The following is a 15802-nucleotide window of genomic DNA, read 5'->3' on the forward strand; positions in this document are numbered from 1 at the left end:
TGCAGCCATTTGGAGAGTGAACCAGCAGATGGGAGGAGACCTCTCTCTCTCTCTCTCTCTTTGCCTCTGCCTCCCCCTCTCTGTAACTCTTTCAAATAAAAATAAATAAATATATAAAAAGAATAAGGAGGAGGGGGAGAATGTCACAACCTATCAACCAAAAGTTTGAGTAGGAAAATTGAATGCAATTCTTGGAAAACATGACTGCTTCTTCAAAAACTTAAAGAAATCCGTATTTTATTGTTTTAAAAAAAGTCCAAATCAAACAATACAAATAAACAAACGTAAGAACAACAAAGGAAGAATGACAACAAGCAGCAAAACAGACTTACACTACATCTCACAAGAAATAGATTTGAAATGTGTTGCTGTGGATTCGTTTTGAGAGGAGGAGCGCGGTGGGGGCAAGAGGCCTGGAGCCACCACACAGACCCCGGGAGTTGGGTGAAAGCAGGCCAGAGGCGAGCAGCCCGCAGACTCATTTATTTCAGTTGGTACAGCAGCTTATATAGCCAAGGCAGCCAATCCAGTCAAGGGGCGGTCTATGCCCTAACCAATCACAGCCTGTTGCCAGGCAGGCTCCATTGCCATGTGATTTCCAAAGCCTTCCAATCACAGCCTGTTGCCAGGCAGGCTCTGTTGCCATGTGGTTTAGAAGCCACTCCTGAGTAACTGATGCTGGCTGGCCAGCGGCCATCTTGGCATGGCCTTCTCATTCCACCACAGATATGCATGACATTTATTCTTTAAAAAAATACAGTTAATGAGGTAAGCAATGGCAAAAATTTCAAAAATCCAAAAGATGTCAGACAGAACTTATTGAGGAAATCTCTTAAATGGCCCCAACTGGTTACAGGAGGATTTTTCCCCCAAACTTTTCAAGAAGCCACAGACTTTTTCCCAGGACAAAATTCATACTACAGGACACTCTTGGCCTTCAGATTCTGAATACAATAGTCACAAATACAGCATGTGCTGTGGGGAACTTGTGTTCTTCAAAGTTTATGTGAAGAAAAAGTCTGGAAAAAACAGGTCTCCACCATCCGGGAGCTCAAGTCTATAGACAGTATTTGGTTCATTCTCCGTCCTGGCACAGGAGGAGGAGAGACAGAAATTAAAATGGTCCCGAGTTGTCTTTGGGGAATTTATAGTTTGTCTCTGAACTTACGGTCCTGAGTCTCAGAATAGGAACCAGCACACCCTGCCTTAGGAGGGGGATGAGTAATCTGGGAGGGCTCCCTGGAGGAAGTGTCGTTTGAGGGGGCCTTTGAGGGCGAATCTTCTCCAGGGAAGAGCACAAGTCTTGGGACGAGGTTCGCCGCGGCTTGTTGTGGAATTCTGTGTCAGGTGAATTCCTGGAGAAGTGATGGCAGCGCGGGTACCCACCCTGTGTGATTCAAAAGCCCTGAGCCGGTTGCGGTCCTGGCGCTACACGGCCAGAGGCATCCCATGACTGTGCGTCCAGTGTGGGAGCCACAGTGGAGCCTTTGAGCTGTGTCCAGGGGGCCTGAGGGCCTAGATTTCCGCTGCAATGCATCTGACAGCCACAGGCAGCGAGAGCTCACCACGCCAGACGGGCTCCATCCGATGGGCGTTCCTGCACGTGGCCCCAGCCTGAGGACATCCAACACAGCCCGGAGGGTGCCACGGAAAAGCACACAGGGCACTGTCTTGGTGTCTGGGGGCCTTGGCTGGCGGCCCCCTCTTCACACCGCTCTGACCACCGCGCCCAGCGTCACCACGCCCGCTCCTGACTCCCGCTCCTGCCCTTTGTGATGGCACTGGGCTCACCCCGTTCAGCATCCTTAACCTGGTCCAACCCGCAAAGTCCCACGTGGGGTCACATAGACACAGGCTCGGGGACTCCAACGTGGACCTCACTGGGGGCCGTTACTCCGTGTGCTCCAGGATCCGGGAAGCTAAGTGCCCGTCATCTTCTCAGCGCCTCTGCCCCGCTACTCTGACCCAAGTCACCCTCGCCTCTGCTAGGACTATTGCAGTAGCCTCCTCACCAGGCTCCTTCCTGCCCCCTTCCCACATCACCACCAGCAGAATCTTATAAAAATCCAAGTCAAGTCAGGACACTCCTCTGCTGAGAATAACTTGTTTCATTTAGGAAAAAAAAAATACATTGTGCTCAGTTCAATTTGAATGTCAGATAAACAACAAACACAACCTTTAGCATAAGTATGTCCCAAATGCTTTATGGGCTATACCTACACTAAAACTTCCTTGTCTGAAATTCAAATTTAGCGGTGTGTCCTGTATCTCACCCAGCTGCGGCAGCTCAGAGCCTCCCCATGGGCTCAAACATTGGCCATGGCCCAGAAGAAGCTGCCCCCCACTGCCCCCTCCTGCCCTCTCCCACCACTCTCCCCCTGCACATGGGCCTCTTCCACATCCCCGGAATGTGCTATGGTCGTCTTTCCCTGGGAACGATATTCCCCAGATCTGAGCACGGCACTTCCCTCCCTTCTTCGAGTTCTGTCTGAAACATCGCCTGGCCCGAGAGGCCCCCATTGGCTGACCTATCGTGCCCCTGGATCCCGCCATGCCTGAAGCCAGATTTGTGAAAGTGAACAGAAGGGAGAGAGCCGTGTCCCACTGCCTACACCTCCATCTCCGACACCAGGTCGTGGCTGGGGACTGTCTTACTGACCACGCTTTCGTCCTCACCCTGGGACTCCCTCAGGGCCCAGCGACAGGCAGCGGCCAGCGACTGTCGGAGCTGAGCCCTCCCAAAATACAAGAAGAGTAGCGGATTGAGGCAGCTGTGAGCAAGGGCCAGGCCCACCATCAGGGGCTCCGCCTTCAGGGCCCGAACCAGGAGCGCAGAGTTCGGGGTCGCCACGGCCAGCACCAGCCCCAGCAAGTGGTAGGGGGCCCAGCAGACAAAAAACCCCACGATGACAGCCGTGCACAGTGGCCAATGGCGTCGGACGCCTCGGCACAGAACAGCCCCGAAGCAGCCGGCCACGACCGCCAGCGGCCCCAGGAAGCCTAGCAGGAAGCGAGCGGCGGTCACGGCGTGTTCAGCCGCGGCTGAGCGCCCGTAGTCCACCACGCACTCCAGCCGGGAGGGGAAGTGCTCCTGGTGCAGCCGCCGGTGGATGGCAGAAGGCACGGTGAGCAGCACGGCCAGCACCCAGGCTGCACCCCGGGCCAGCCGCACCCCCCACCCCCGCCAAGCCACCGCCCACCATGTTGGCCAGAGGGCCAGCAGGCAGAGGTCCGCGCTGAGGGCTGCCAGGAGCAGGACGCTGGCATACATGGACGTCAGAATGACTGAGGGCAGAGCCCAGCAGCCCACGGCCCCGTACGGCCAGTGGCCCCCTTGGGCTATGGGCACGGCCAGGATGGGGAGGGACAGGCAGCAGAGCAGGTCCGCCACGGCCAGGTGGAGGAACCAGGCGGCCGCAGCGGAGCGGCCGGCCTCCCTCCTGGCCACCCAGGCCACCATGGCATTGCCTGGCACCCCCACTAGGAAGATGGCGGCATAGAGCAGGAGCGGGGCCACGTGGCCGTGGCGGGCGGAGAGGCAGGTGCCGTTGGGGCAGTCCACGGGGAGATCCAGGAGGTCGCTATAATCCCCGTAGTCGTAGCTCAGAGATGTGTTCTCCATCGGGGTCCCAGATGCCTGGACGGGAGAGAAACGCAGCCGGGAGTCAGCGCGACAAGCACCCCAGGGGTGGACGAAGCCCGGCTGACCCCAGCCCGTGCTGCAGCAGGCGTCTCACGCTCTGAGAACTAGCCTTGCACGTTGCAGCGTGGTGAGGCTGCAATGCTCATAGCTCACAGCGCGTGCCCCGTCTCGGAATTCTAGAACATTCCACGAGGACTCTAGCATGAGGGACATCTCGGAATTCCGGAATGTTCAACCAAGAGAACCCTAGCTCGGAATTCCAGAGCGGCGCCACGTGGATGCAAATGTCGCCCGCCTGAGCTGGCCGGTGAGCTGGCCGCCGCCAGCCGTGCACGGCTACAGAGCATTTGCAAAGTACCAGGTGGGGGCCAGTGCTGTGGCACAGTGGGTTAAGCCGCCACTTGTGACACCAGCATCTCATATCGGACTGCAGGTTCCAGCCCCGGCCAGTCCAACTCCCTGCTGATGCACCTGGGAAGGCAGCAGAAAAGGGTCCCAACTCTTGGACCCCTGCCACCCAAGGGAGAGACCCGGATGGAGCGCCTGGCTCCTCCTGGCTTCAGCCCGGCCCAGCCTGGCTGTTGCAGTCATGTGGGGAGTGAACCAGGGCATGGAAAATCCCTTTCTCTCTGTCACTCTACCTTTGAAAATGTATTTATTTCATGCAAGCTAGAGAGTAGAAGACAAGCCGACAACAGAGTACATGCATCTCACGGGACAACTTGTCAGTTTCACAACCTGAACTCATTCAGGAAATGGCCGCCCAGAGGGAGAACACACGGAACTTTCTAGAATCCTTCTAGGGCCATTTTACAAAGTAATCATGCAAGTAGGAAAGCAGGCAAAAGAAACGACCGGGCTCGGTAAGATCCACTCACTCGCTCAATGCAGAGCCGCAGGGCCAGGAGCTCCTCTGTGTCTCCTGTGGCTCCAGGTACCCAGGCTCAGCAGGGGACAAGACACACCAACCTCTGTGGCCTGGGAGCTGACAGTCCAGGGGGAGGAGTCAGCCAGTAAAGAAGTAGATAAGCAGCATTCCAGGAAGCAATAGTGCTGTGGGGAGAGCGAGGGAGGCAGCCGGGTGGGGGACCTGGCAGAAGGGAGTTCAGGCACAGGGAACAGCCAGTGCAAAAGCCCAGAGGCAGGCAGGTGCTGCTTACGATCAAGGAGCAGGCAGGAGGCCGGGGTGGCTGGAGCGGAGCAGGCGGGCAGGGCCAGCACAGAGGCCGCGATTTTTATCTTTTACTCCAAACGCCGCAGGAGCCGCGAAAGCGAGGGCGCTGACCAGAAAACCAGCCCAGCGTGTCCCAGCCCACATAAGCCCTGGTGGCCGGAAGCCACCCTCTGCGAAGGACTCTGCGGTACTCCGGGGGCCTTTAAACAGCACGGTGCGCTTCCTCCAAGCCTCCGAGGGCGAGACCATCGCTGTGCCCATTCTGCAGTTGAGGGTACCGCGGCACTCAGCTGGGTCACTCACGGCGCTGGTTTTGAACCGCGCTCGCCCCGCTCCAGAATCCCAGGATTAGCATCTGCAAACCTTAGACGCTGGACAGTTGGAAGGCAGTGTAGACCCGGCCACATGACCCTCAGCCACAGACCTGAGCAGTGGATGAGTCATCAAGGCAAAGCTACCTCATCAGTTTTGGGGAAGACGTGAGAGCCTGCACAGGGCGGTGGCTCGGGTACCCAGGGCCCACGCGGTTCTCTGCTGACTCCTGTGGGCTGGCACTGCCCCGAGCTCCGGCTGGGGTTGACCCAGCAGGAAGGACAGAGAGGAAGTTAAGGGGCCTCTGCCCTCCGCCCCTGCTCACAGGCCCGGCCTCTTGTTTTGCATCCCTACTCTGGCTTTCAAAACTGAAACCCTCGGGGCCAGCGTTGTGGCGTAACAGGTTAAACTTCTGCCTGCAGCCCCAGCATCCCATATGGATGCCAGGTTGAGTCCCAGCTGCTCCACTTCCAACCCAGCTCCCTGCTAATGTGCCTGGGAAAGCAGTAGAAGTCGGCACAAGTCCTTGGGCCCCTGCACCCATGTGGGAGACCCGGAAGAAGCTCCTGGCTCCTGGCTTCGGGCTGGCCCAGCCCTGGGCCATTGCAACCATTTGGGGAGTGAACCAGTGGATAGAAGACCTCTCTCTCTTTCTCTCTCTCTCTCCCTCTCTCTCTCTCTCTCTCTGTAGCTCTGACTTTCAAATAAATAAATACATAACTCTTAAAAAACAGAGACTGAAACCCTCGTCAGTTGCTTGACCTCCCCATGCCTCTGTTTGCTCATCTATAAAATGGGAACAGGAGTGTACCCACCTTAGAGGGTGCCAGAAGCTGTCGACAGGTGAAGAGAAGGGAAGAGGGGAGAGCATTTGGCGCAGCGGTCAAGTCCCCCGTGCCCCGCATCGGAGCACCCAGGTTCGAGTCAACGTTCTAGGTCCCTGCTAACCCGTACCCTGGGAGGCAGCAGGTGATGGCCCTGGCACTTGGGTCCCTGCCACCTATGTGGGAGACCCGGATGGAGAGCCCAGCTCCGGCTGCCCTTGTTGCTATTTGAAGAGTGACCGAGTGGTGGGCAGGACCTCTCCGGCGCTGTGCTCCATGGGCGCCTCCCACATCCTGGCTCCTGTTATCACAGGAGCACGCAGGCTCTCGGCCCCTGCACGCCGCGCCCAGCCCTGGGCCTGCTGATTAACTTCGGGAAGCTTGCTTGGCAGAGGCGAAGACAGAGGTGCAGACACACAGAGCTCCCAGTCTCTGGTTCCCTCCCCTAAACGGCCAGGGTGGGGCGTGGGATGGAGTTGGGAGCTGAATGCTCAATGCAGGTCTCCCACGTGGGTGCAGGGGCCTGAGCACTTGGGCCATCTTGTGCAGGGAGCTGGACGGGAACTGGAGCAACTGGGACTTGAACCAACACCCATATGGGATGTTGGCATCTCAGGTGGCAGCTTTACCTGCTGCCCCACAGCGCTGGCCCCCATCCTTATTTTTTTTTTTCTTTAAATAATTAAACTCATAGGTGATGTTTATTGAGCACCTATTATGTTCCAGACATGACCCCCATAACAGGCCTCCCAGGTGCGTGGCTCTGTCCGGCCACAGTCCCAGAAGTCAAGGCTGTGACCTCCTGGCTCCCCTCTGCGCATGCTCCCCTGTGTGCCCCGCAGCTACAGCGAGGGGGATGGGTGATGTTCCGTGAGCGGAAGAAATGGAGGAGACGGAGGCACAGAGCGGCTAGGAGGTCCATGAGCTCACACCAGTCTCTTGGTGCACGAGTGTTGGTATCAGCTGGCCGGGGGGTGCAGGTGGGGGGACCGGAGCTCACCAGAAGACAGGTGCCAGAATCATTCACCCACAGCAGAAGGAACCGACACCCCGTGGTGTGCTCCCCTGGGGGAGGGGGTCCTAGGACAATGTGTGAGAGACCGGTGGGTGTAACTCTGCAGTGTTGAGGGGCCGAAGCCAGGCACACGGACATGTTCAAGCATCAAGTTCAAGATCGGCAGAGGGGTTCAGACCCCCAGGGGCCCCAGCTGGCCCCGCCTCCACCCCGCGCTCTGCCTGCAGACGGACAGGGCTCAGGGCTCCTTCCTGGCATTGCTGGGGTCAGGGGCGGCGGGAGTTCCAGGAGCTGGAGCGAAGCTGGGCTTGCACGTCTGAGTGTGAAAAAACGCTTGGCTCCTGGGACCCGGGCCAGAGCGCATTCCGAGAACCCAGCGCTGCAATTCACCTCCCAAATCCTAACTCTTCTTCTAGGGCTCTGAGAGGCCGCTCCCCACCCGCTCCCTGTGTCCCCCCCTGCCACATCCTTACCGTCTCCTGCAGGAGGGGGTCCCCCGAGGTACCCAAACGCCACGTGGAGGCAGGAGCCGGGAGCACAGCCAGGACCCGGGCTGTTGGGGGTCTGAGTCCGCAGCTCTGGGCACTGACCGGGAACCAGGAGAGACTTTTCCCACTCCCAGGGAGTGTTTGTCCCGATTCCTGCCCGTGACTCACATGTCCCTAAATGACAGGGCAGCCGGCGGGACTGGCGGGGCTGGAGTGGGCGGAGAGCCGACCAGTGTCCACAGCCCTTCACCTCGCCTCCCCTCTTTCCTGGAAGCCACACCTGCCTGTGGTTTGACCTTCAGGCCCGGATTTGGCCTGACCACGGAGCCCCCAGAGGTCCTGGCTGCAAACCAGAGCTTGCCATCCTCTTTCCAGCCGGCCACAAGCACAGATAAACCTTCCTTCTCCTTCGTCCTGGGCGTGGGGGTGGGGGTGGTCCAGGGTCAGCGGCACAAAGGCCAAGGCTTCTGCAGTGAGCAAAACACAAACAAAGTGCTGAGCCCTGGCACCTGTCTGGGCTTCAGTTTTTCCATCTGCAAAATGGAAAGATGACGGTCGGAGTCTTTTTATTTTTCTAATTTAAGACAAAGAGGGCTCCCAGGTACTGGTTCACTCCCCGAATCCTCGAATCCTCACAACCGCAGCCGAGTCCCCGGCCGGGGGGCAGAGACCCAGCTCCTCAAGCCGGCACTGCCACCCCCCAGGGTCTGCCTCAGCAGAAGCCGGGAGTCAGGAGCACGGGGCTGGGACTCGAACCCAGGCATCTGGACTGGCTCACTGAGCACTGGGCTTATCCCAATATGGCGGTTCTTGGTTATCTTTCATTTATTTGAAAGCAGAGAGAGAGAGAGAGAGATCTTGCGCCCACTGGTTCACTCCTGAAGTGCCCGAAACAGCCAGGGCTGGGCCAGGCTGAAGCCAGGAGCCCGGAACTCCGTCTGGGTCTCCCACAGGGGTACCAGGGACCCAAGGACTTGGGCCATCATGGCTGTGTCTCAGGGTCACAAAGGTTCAAAACACTGCCCTCTGATACAAGGGTGCGGGTGTTGTGAGCAGGGCCTTGACCTCTGCACCCAGTGCCCCTCCCCCACTTCACCATGGCTGAGAACACGGACCCAAGAGACTGACAGGGGCCGGCACTGTGGTGTAGCGGGTAAAGCCACCACCTGCAGCCCCAGTATCCCATACGGGCGCTGGTTCGAGTCCCAGCTGCTCTACTTCTGATCCAGCTCTCTGCTATGGCCTGGGACAGACGTAGAAGATGGCCCAAGTGCTTGGGCCCCTGCACCCACGTGGGAGACCTGGAAGAAGCTCCTGGCTCCTGGTTTCAGATTGACCCAGCTCAGGCCATTGTGACCAACTGGGGAGTGAACCAGCAGATGGAAGCCCTCTCTCTGTGTCTCTCCCTCACTCTCTGCCTGTGACTCTGTCTCTTAAATAAATAAATCTTTAAAGGGAGAAACAGAGACCGAATGACAAGAGTCATATTCCAGGTCCACCGTTGTCGAGTTGCAAGCCCTCAGCCCTTCTCAGCCTCCACTTGCACATCTGTGAAATGGGTTGTACTGTGAGCAGAGAGCCGCGCATGGCTTATAGCACAGGGCGAGTTTTGTCTTGGATGAAACGGTTGGGACCAGAAGTGCCTCGGAGTTCAGACGTGCAGGGTTAGGGAATATTTGCATACGTCTAATGAGCTATCCTGGGGCCGGGACCAAGTCTGAACAGGGAACTCAGTTACTTTCCACAAACCCATGCATGTACTGCATCCAGTGTCTTTACTGCCCCCGCATTTTGAAGCCTGCAGCGTTGTCCACTAGGGGAATCCTGTCGGCAAATAGCTTCAGACACCAGAGCATCCTGAATTCTGGATTTTCGCGTGAGGAGTGCTCGCCCCGCGCATGCTAGGTACATGTTTGCAAAATTAACAACACGAGCCGGTGTTGTGGCTCATCTCATATGAGCACCAGTTCACGTCCCGGCTGCTCCACTTCTGATCCAGATCCTTGCTAGAAAAGCAATAGAGGACGGCCCGAGTGCTTGGGCCCCTGCACCCATGTGGGAGCCCGGAAGAAGCTCCTGGCTCCTGGCTTCAGCCTGGCCGGGCCCTGTCTGTTGCAGCCATCTGGGGAATGACCCAGCAGATGGAACATCTCCCTCTCTCTCTCTCTCTCTGTCTCAGCCTCTCTCTGTAACTCTGCCTTTCAAATAAATAAATCATTTGTTAAACACTGTTTTCTTATTACTTTTTTAAAATAAATATTTATTTATTTATTTATTTGAAAGGCAGAGTTACAGAGGGGCAGAGGCAGAGAGAAAGAGAGAAAAAGAGGGAGGGAGGGAAGGAGGGGGAGAGAGAGAGAGAGGTCTTCCAGCAGCCGGGACTAGAACTGGCGCCCATAAGGGATACTGGCACTGCAGGTGGCGGCTTTACCTACTATGCCACAGCACCGGCCCCTAAATCATGTTTGTTTGTTTTTTGTTGTTGTTGTTTTTTGTTTTGTTTTGTTTTGACAGGTAGAGTGGACAGTGAGAGAGAGAGACAGAGAGAAAGGTCTTCCTTTGCTGTTGGTTCACCCTCCAATGGCCGCCGCGGCTGGTGCGGTGCGGCCGGTGCACCGCGCCAATCCGATGGCAGGAGCCAGGTGCTTCTCCTGGTCTCCCATGGGGTGCAGGGCCCAAGCACTTGGGCCATCCTCCACTGCACTCCCTGGCCACAGCAGAGAGCTGGCCTGGAAGAGGGGCAACCAGGACAGGATCCGGTGCCCTGACCAGGACTAGAACCCGGTGTGCAGGCGCCGCAAGGCGGAGGATTAGCCTAGTGAGCCGCGGCGCCGGCCCTAAATCATGTTTTTTAAACATGGAAGAAGAGCGCAGGGTAGAAGAGCGTCTTGCAGGCGCAGGTGTGGGCCGAGCGAGCGGAAGTGGTCCCGTGGCGCTCAGAGCCTCCTCACTGGGCAGCTGTGGCCACAACATCTCAGCTGCGGTTGTCCAGAGACCGACATCACCGTGGCACAGGAAGTCGCTCAGGAGTGCCCCGGGGGGCTCCCATCTGCTCCCTGGGTGGCCCTGTGGTTCCTGTGTGGGAACTGGCCCCATCATGAGCCCTGACAGAGACGAAAGACATAGGGTGGGGGAGGGGGAGGGGGGTTTCGTGTGAGAGCCGGCCATGGCCGGCCATGCTCACTGCAAACTTTCCCAAGGCTAAAAGGGCTCCTAGCATCTACCTATCAGATAATTGGCTCTCTCTCTCCTTTTTTTTTTAAAGATTTATTTTATTCATTTGAAAAGCAGAGAGAGAGAGAGAGAGTAGTTCACTCCCCCAGTGGCCAGGGGCTAGATCAGACCAAAGCCAGGAACCCAGAACTCCCTCAGGGTCTCCTTCATGAGTGGCAGGGGCCTGAGCACCTGGGCCGTCTTCTGCTGCCTTCCCAGGTGCATCAGCAGGGAGCTGGATCAGAAGCGGAGCAGCCGGGATTCTGCCCTGGTGGCCGGCGCTGCCCCCAGATCGCCGGGTCCCCACACACGCCCTGCGCAGCCGCTGAGCCTCGGAGCCCCGGCTGCCCAGATCTGCGTCAGTCTGTTCTTCGTGGCTGTAACGCTTGAGCTGAGCGACTGTACAAAGACAAGAGGTTCCTGCTGGCTCGTGGTTCTGGGCCAAGGCTGCCAGGCCAGCTGGGGACGGCCTTATTGCTGATAGGGTACTGAGGCGGGGCAGGGCGTCAGACGACGAGAAAGAGGGACAGTGTGTGCACGTCTGTGTGTGTGTGCACGTGTAGCATCCTAGTCTCTCCCTCTTCCCACAAAGCCATCAGGATTTGCTCCCGGGGGCTCCATCCTGGTGCTCTGTGAACTCATCACCTCCTATAGACCCCACTCCTGAGGACGGTGCTGTGGCACAGCGGGTAAAGCCGCCACCTGCAGTGCCAGCATCCCATATGGGCACAGTTCTAGTCCCGGCTGCTCCACTTCTGAGCCAGTTCTCTGCTATGGTCTGGGAAAGCAGCAGGAGACAGCCCAAGTCCTTGAGCCCCTGAATGCACGTGGGAGACCCGGAAAAAGCTCCTGGCTCCTGGCTTCGGATAGGCACAGTTCCAGCTGTTGTGGCCATTTGGGGAGTGAACCAGAGGATGGAAGACCTCTCTCTCTCTGCCTCTCTGTAACTCTGCCTTTCAAATAAATAAATAAATATATTTCTTTAAAAAGACCCCACCCTAACCCCTACAGCAGGATTAATTTTCCAACTCCTCTCGGCTCGCAGTGGGCGCTGAATGTTAGCACAGGAACCTCCAGGAGTGCACTCTCACCACAGCAGGTGCTGCAAGACCCCCATTTCCAGCTGTCCCTGGGGCTGGGGGCTCTTGTCTGAGGGGCTGGGGGTTACTACAGGCCAAGGTCAGAGTCACTGTAGTCCTTAGAAGGCTGGAGAAGAGTGAGGGGTCTCCTTCCTCAGCCTTCCCCTGGGGACCGTGAGCCCCAGGCCCTCAGCTCATCAGCTGTTTCCTGATCCTTGCGTGAGAACGTGCTAGAAGTTTATTAAATCAACCCCCGCAAAATGGCCATGCTTGGAGGCCAAAACAGGCTGGATTCAGCAAATCTGGAGAGATGCGAAGCAGATGAGTGGTTGCCAGGGCTGGAGGGGTAGGGAGTGGGCGTGGGTTCTGTGTAAGGAGGCGGAGGTGCCCTGGGAGTGGACAGTGGTAACAGGTGCACACACCCAAGTGTTTGGACCCCTGCCACTCACGTGGGAGACCTGGTGTCCATTTGGGGAGTGAACCCGATGGATGGACGATCTCTCTCTCCAAACTCTCACTCTCTCTCTCTCTCTCTGTCTCTCCCCAACTGTGTAAATCTGCCTTTCAAATACATAAAATGTATCTTTAAAAAAAAAAAGAAGAAAATAAATTCTGTGAATGTAAAATTCCTACCAAATTCTTGAGGTCTAGTATGAACAAAAAAAACAATGTGTAATCACCCGAGAATTTTTAAAGTGTGGATCACATATTGAAATGATACTATCTGGGGCCGGCACCGTGGCGCACTTGGTTACTCCTCCGCCTGCGGCGCCGGCATCCCATATGGGCACTGGGTTCTGTCTCGGTTGCTCCTCTTCCAGTCCAGCTCTCTGCTGTGGCCCGGGAGTGCAGTGGAGGGTGGCCCAAGTGCTTGGGCCCCTGCACCGACATGGGAGACCAGGAGGAGGCACCTGGCTCCTGGCTTCGGATCAATGTAGCTCCAACCATAGCGGCCATTTGGGGGGTGAATCAACGGAAGACCTTTCTCTCTGTCTCTCTCTCTCTCACACTGTCTAACTCTGTCAAATAAATTTTTAAAAATGATACTATCTTAAATATAGCAGGTGAAACAGAAGACATTGTCAAAGGTGACTTTTAACCTGGTTCTTTCCATTGCTTTTTGCTCGGCTCTTGCTTGCCGGCTGGAAAGCACAAGGTGGCGGGTGTGTGGTCAGCCGGGGCGGGGCTGGCCCTCCTGGTGGGCACTGGGCGCAGGAGAGGCAGGGCAAGCAGCTCCAGCCCCGCCCAGGCCTGGGGGTGCCCAGGGCTGCAGCCGCTGAGGTCAGAGAAGCGCAGGTCCCCCCACCCCCACCCCGGACACCTGCTGACTCAGCCAAACCGTCGTCCACTTCCGCCCCTTCCACTTCCCCTTTGCAACTTGTTGACCTAGCAGATTCCTCCACTAAGGATGTGGCAATGACCTGGGCCTCGGGCCAGCTTCCTCCTTGGGCACACAGCTGGTCAAGCCCACGCAGGGGCTGCCTGGGAAAGACCACCTGAACGCCGCACAGCGACCTCCAATGTGCCCCCGGAAAGCTGCTCTATGGCCGTGTCCCCGAGAACAGGCAGGTTGGAGAGACCAGCTACCTGCACCCCACCTGCAAACCCAGACAGAGAGGCAGGGTGGGGGCTCGGAAGGCAGAGGGGAAGTCAGGGAGGTCCTCCCGGAGGAGGCCACACTCCGCAGGAATGGTCTTTGAAAAACAACGCCCAGGAGAGCAGGGAGAGGCAAGGCAGAAGCCGAGGGGGAGAGGAGAGAGGGCTTGGAGCAGACAGGCTCTGGGCAGACGATGGGGTTGTCCCTTGGGTGGGGTCACCAAAGGAGGAAGAGGTTTGGGGAGGACGTGGAGGTCAGGGCGGGTGTGGTGAGTGGAGGGACGGGAGAGATGTTGAAGGAAGTCGTCAGAGCAGGCAAGAGGAGAGGTGGTTGAAGAGAGAGCTCTAGAAAGTCAAGTTCAAGGGCAGAGGAAGACGGGCAGGCATCCAGGGTGGTGGTTAAGACACCAGTCAGGATGACTGCATTCCTTCCGTATCATGGGTTCAAGTCCTGGCTCTGCTTCTGATTCCAGCTTCCTGCCAGTGCGCACCCTGGGAGGCAGCAGGAGGCACGAGGGGTGGGGCTCCTGGCTCCTGGTTCCAGTCTGGCCCAGTGGATGGAAGAGCTCTATCTACTCACACTCTCTCTCTCTCTCTCTCTCTCTCTCTCTCTCTCCCATGTCTCTGCCTTTCAAATATAATGTAAATTTTAAAAAGAAAGAAAGAAAGAAAAACAGCGGAGGAAACCCTGGGCCAAGTAGGGGCAGAGGATTGCCAGGCAGGTCAGGCTAGCTGGGGAGGAGCGAGCGCAGGCCACTGGCTACTGGTGGTGGTGGGGGGCATCCAGCAAGACCAGAGTCTCCTCGGAGGACCAGGAGCCACCGCCCAAGAGAGGGAGGCTGGGGCTCAGGCCTTCCCTGCGAAGGGGGCTGTCTGCCCTGGTGACCGCAAGTCTGGGAGGAAAGTTTGTCTTGTGGGTGCTCAGCCAGGCACAGAGCCTGCCCACCCAGATGCTCAGATCACGGCTTTTTTTTTTTTTTTTTTTTTTTTTTTTAAGATTTATTTCTTTACTTGAAAGGTAGAGTTCCAGAGAGAGTGGAGGAGAGACAGATCTTCCATCCGCTGGAAGCCAGGAGCCTGGCACTCCATCCGGGTGGCCCATGTCGGTGGCAGGGACCCAAGTCCTCGGGCCATCTTCTGTTGCTTTCCCAGGTGTCTTAGTGGGGAGTAGGATCGGAAATGGAGCAGCCGGGGCTCTAACCAGAACCCGCTGAGCCACAAAGCCAGCCCTTGGCAGTGTCTTTCTCTGAGTCAGACCTGGAGGGGCCGTGAGGATACAACAGGGCAGTGTGCAGACACGGGAACCAGACCAAAACTCCCCCAAGTGCCCCTCAACAGGGCACGCTACACCAGGGCTGAATCTTGGAGCTGGGAACTCCAACCAGGTCTCCCACCAGGTACCTGAGCCACCACTGCTGCCTCCCAGGGTCCGAATCAGCAGGAAGCCGGAATCAGGAGCCAGAGCCAGGAACCAAACCCAGGTCCTGTGACGCAGGAGGCAGGCACCCCAGCTGGTAGCACAATTAGCAGATCATTGACGTCTTTGTTCTGAGCTTAGCCTACAGGACCCGCTCTAGTACCTCAAAGGGTGCTTGCAACTGTGGATCCTTTTAACCCTATGTATACTGTGGTGTTACCTAGATGCACACGCCTGGGCTAAAGTTCAGCCGTAGCCCCTTAATCCCTTAGGCGCAGCAAGAGAGGAACAACAATAGCAATGACGACAAGAGACCAGCGTGGACGCGGTCACTCCCTCCTGAAACGCGCATCACCAACAAGAAACCGAAAGCAGGAAGAGAGAGAAACCCCGGGTGAGGCGCGGCGGCTGCGGTCTCACCATCTTACAGCAGGGCGAGCCTCAGCTACCTTATCTCTGGTCTTAGACCATCCCACAGCACCCTGTGGTTCACACATATGCCTCTCGCTGGTCTGCCCGCTAATGCTCGCCAACCCACAGGCCCACACGTACACACAAGAGTGAGCAGAAATATTGCAACGTCACCTCTACGTGATGAACGAGACATTGGGTGCAGGGGCCCAAGGACGTGGGCCATCTTCTACTGCTTTCCCAGGTGCCTCAGCAGGGAGCCGGATCGGAAGTGGAGCGGCTGGGACTTGAACCGGTACCCATATGGGATGCCAGCGTCATGGCTTAACCCTCTGCACCATAGCGCCCGCCCCTCCTAACCATGTATTTTTTATTTTACTTAATACTTTAAAAAAAACAAAGGGACATTTTAGCCGCGTATTTTTCTTTTTAATCACTCTCTCGGACCTGTGTGCTTTCACTTTCTCCTACACAAGAGTGACTTGTGAGAGGCCACAGTGGCGTCCCCTCGATGTCCCTGGGGGACTGACTGCCGGTTTCCCATGGGCACCCGCACCCCAGGGTGCTCAAGGCCTTCCTGGAAACCCCTGAGCCTTTGCGTGCACACCCAGCTGCACACCCAGGCTGTCC

The 15802-nt window shown here is 57.1% G+C and overlaps 1 protein-coding gene across 4 annotated transcripts; it reads right to left on the reverse strand.

Annotated features, from left to right (window-relative positions):
• Positions 1-220: 220 nt before the first annotated feature.
• C5AR2 (complement C5a receptor 2) lies at positions 221-7757 on the reverse strand. 4 transcript variants are annotated; one of them, XM_062176734.1, is made up of 4 exons: positions 7442-7757; positions 6954-7033; positions 4522-4628; positions 221-3637 (listed from the first exon to the last, which is right to left on the reverse strand). In XM_062176734.1, exon 4 carries the CDS (start codon positions 3620-3622, stop codon positions 2609-2611), a length of 1014 nt encoding a protein of 337 aa, XP_062032718.1. In that variant the 5' UTR covers positions 3623-3637; positions 4522-4628; positions 6954-7033; positions 7442-7757; the 3' UTR covers positions 221-2608. The 4 variants fall into 4 exon arrangements, with proteins under 4 accessions (XP_062032718.1, XP_062032716.1, XP_062032715.1 ...); XM_062176732.1 differs by lacking the exon at positions 6954-7033; XM_062176731.1 differs by lacking the exon at positions 6954-7033 and having other exon boundaries at positions 4522-4696.
• Between the last annotated feature and the right edge of the window lie 8045 nt (positions 7758-15802).

Source organism: Lepus europaeus, chromosome 19 (assembly GCF_033115175.1).
Source record: "Lepus europaeus isolate LE1 chromosome 19, mLepTim1.pri, whole genome shotgun sequence".
Taxonomy (NCBI): Eukaryota; Metazoa; Chordata; class Mammalia; order Lagomorpha; family Leporidae; genus Lepus; species Lepus europaeus.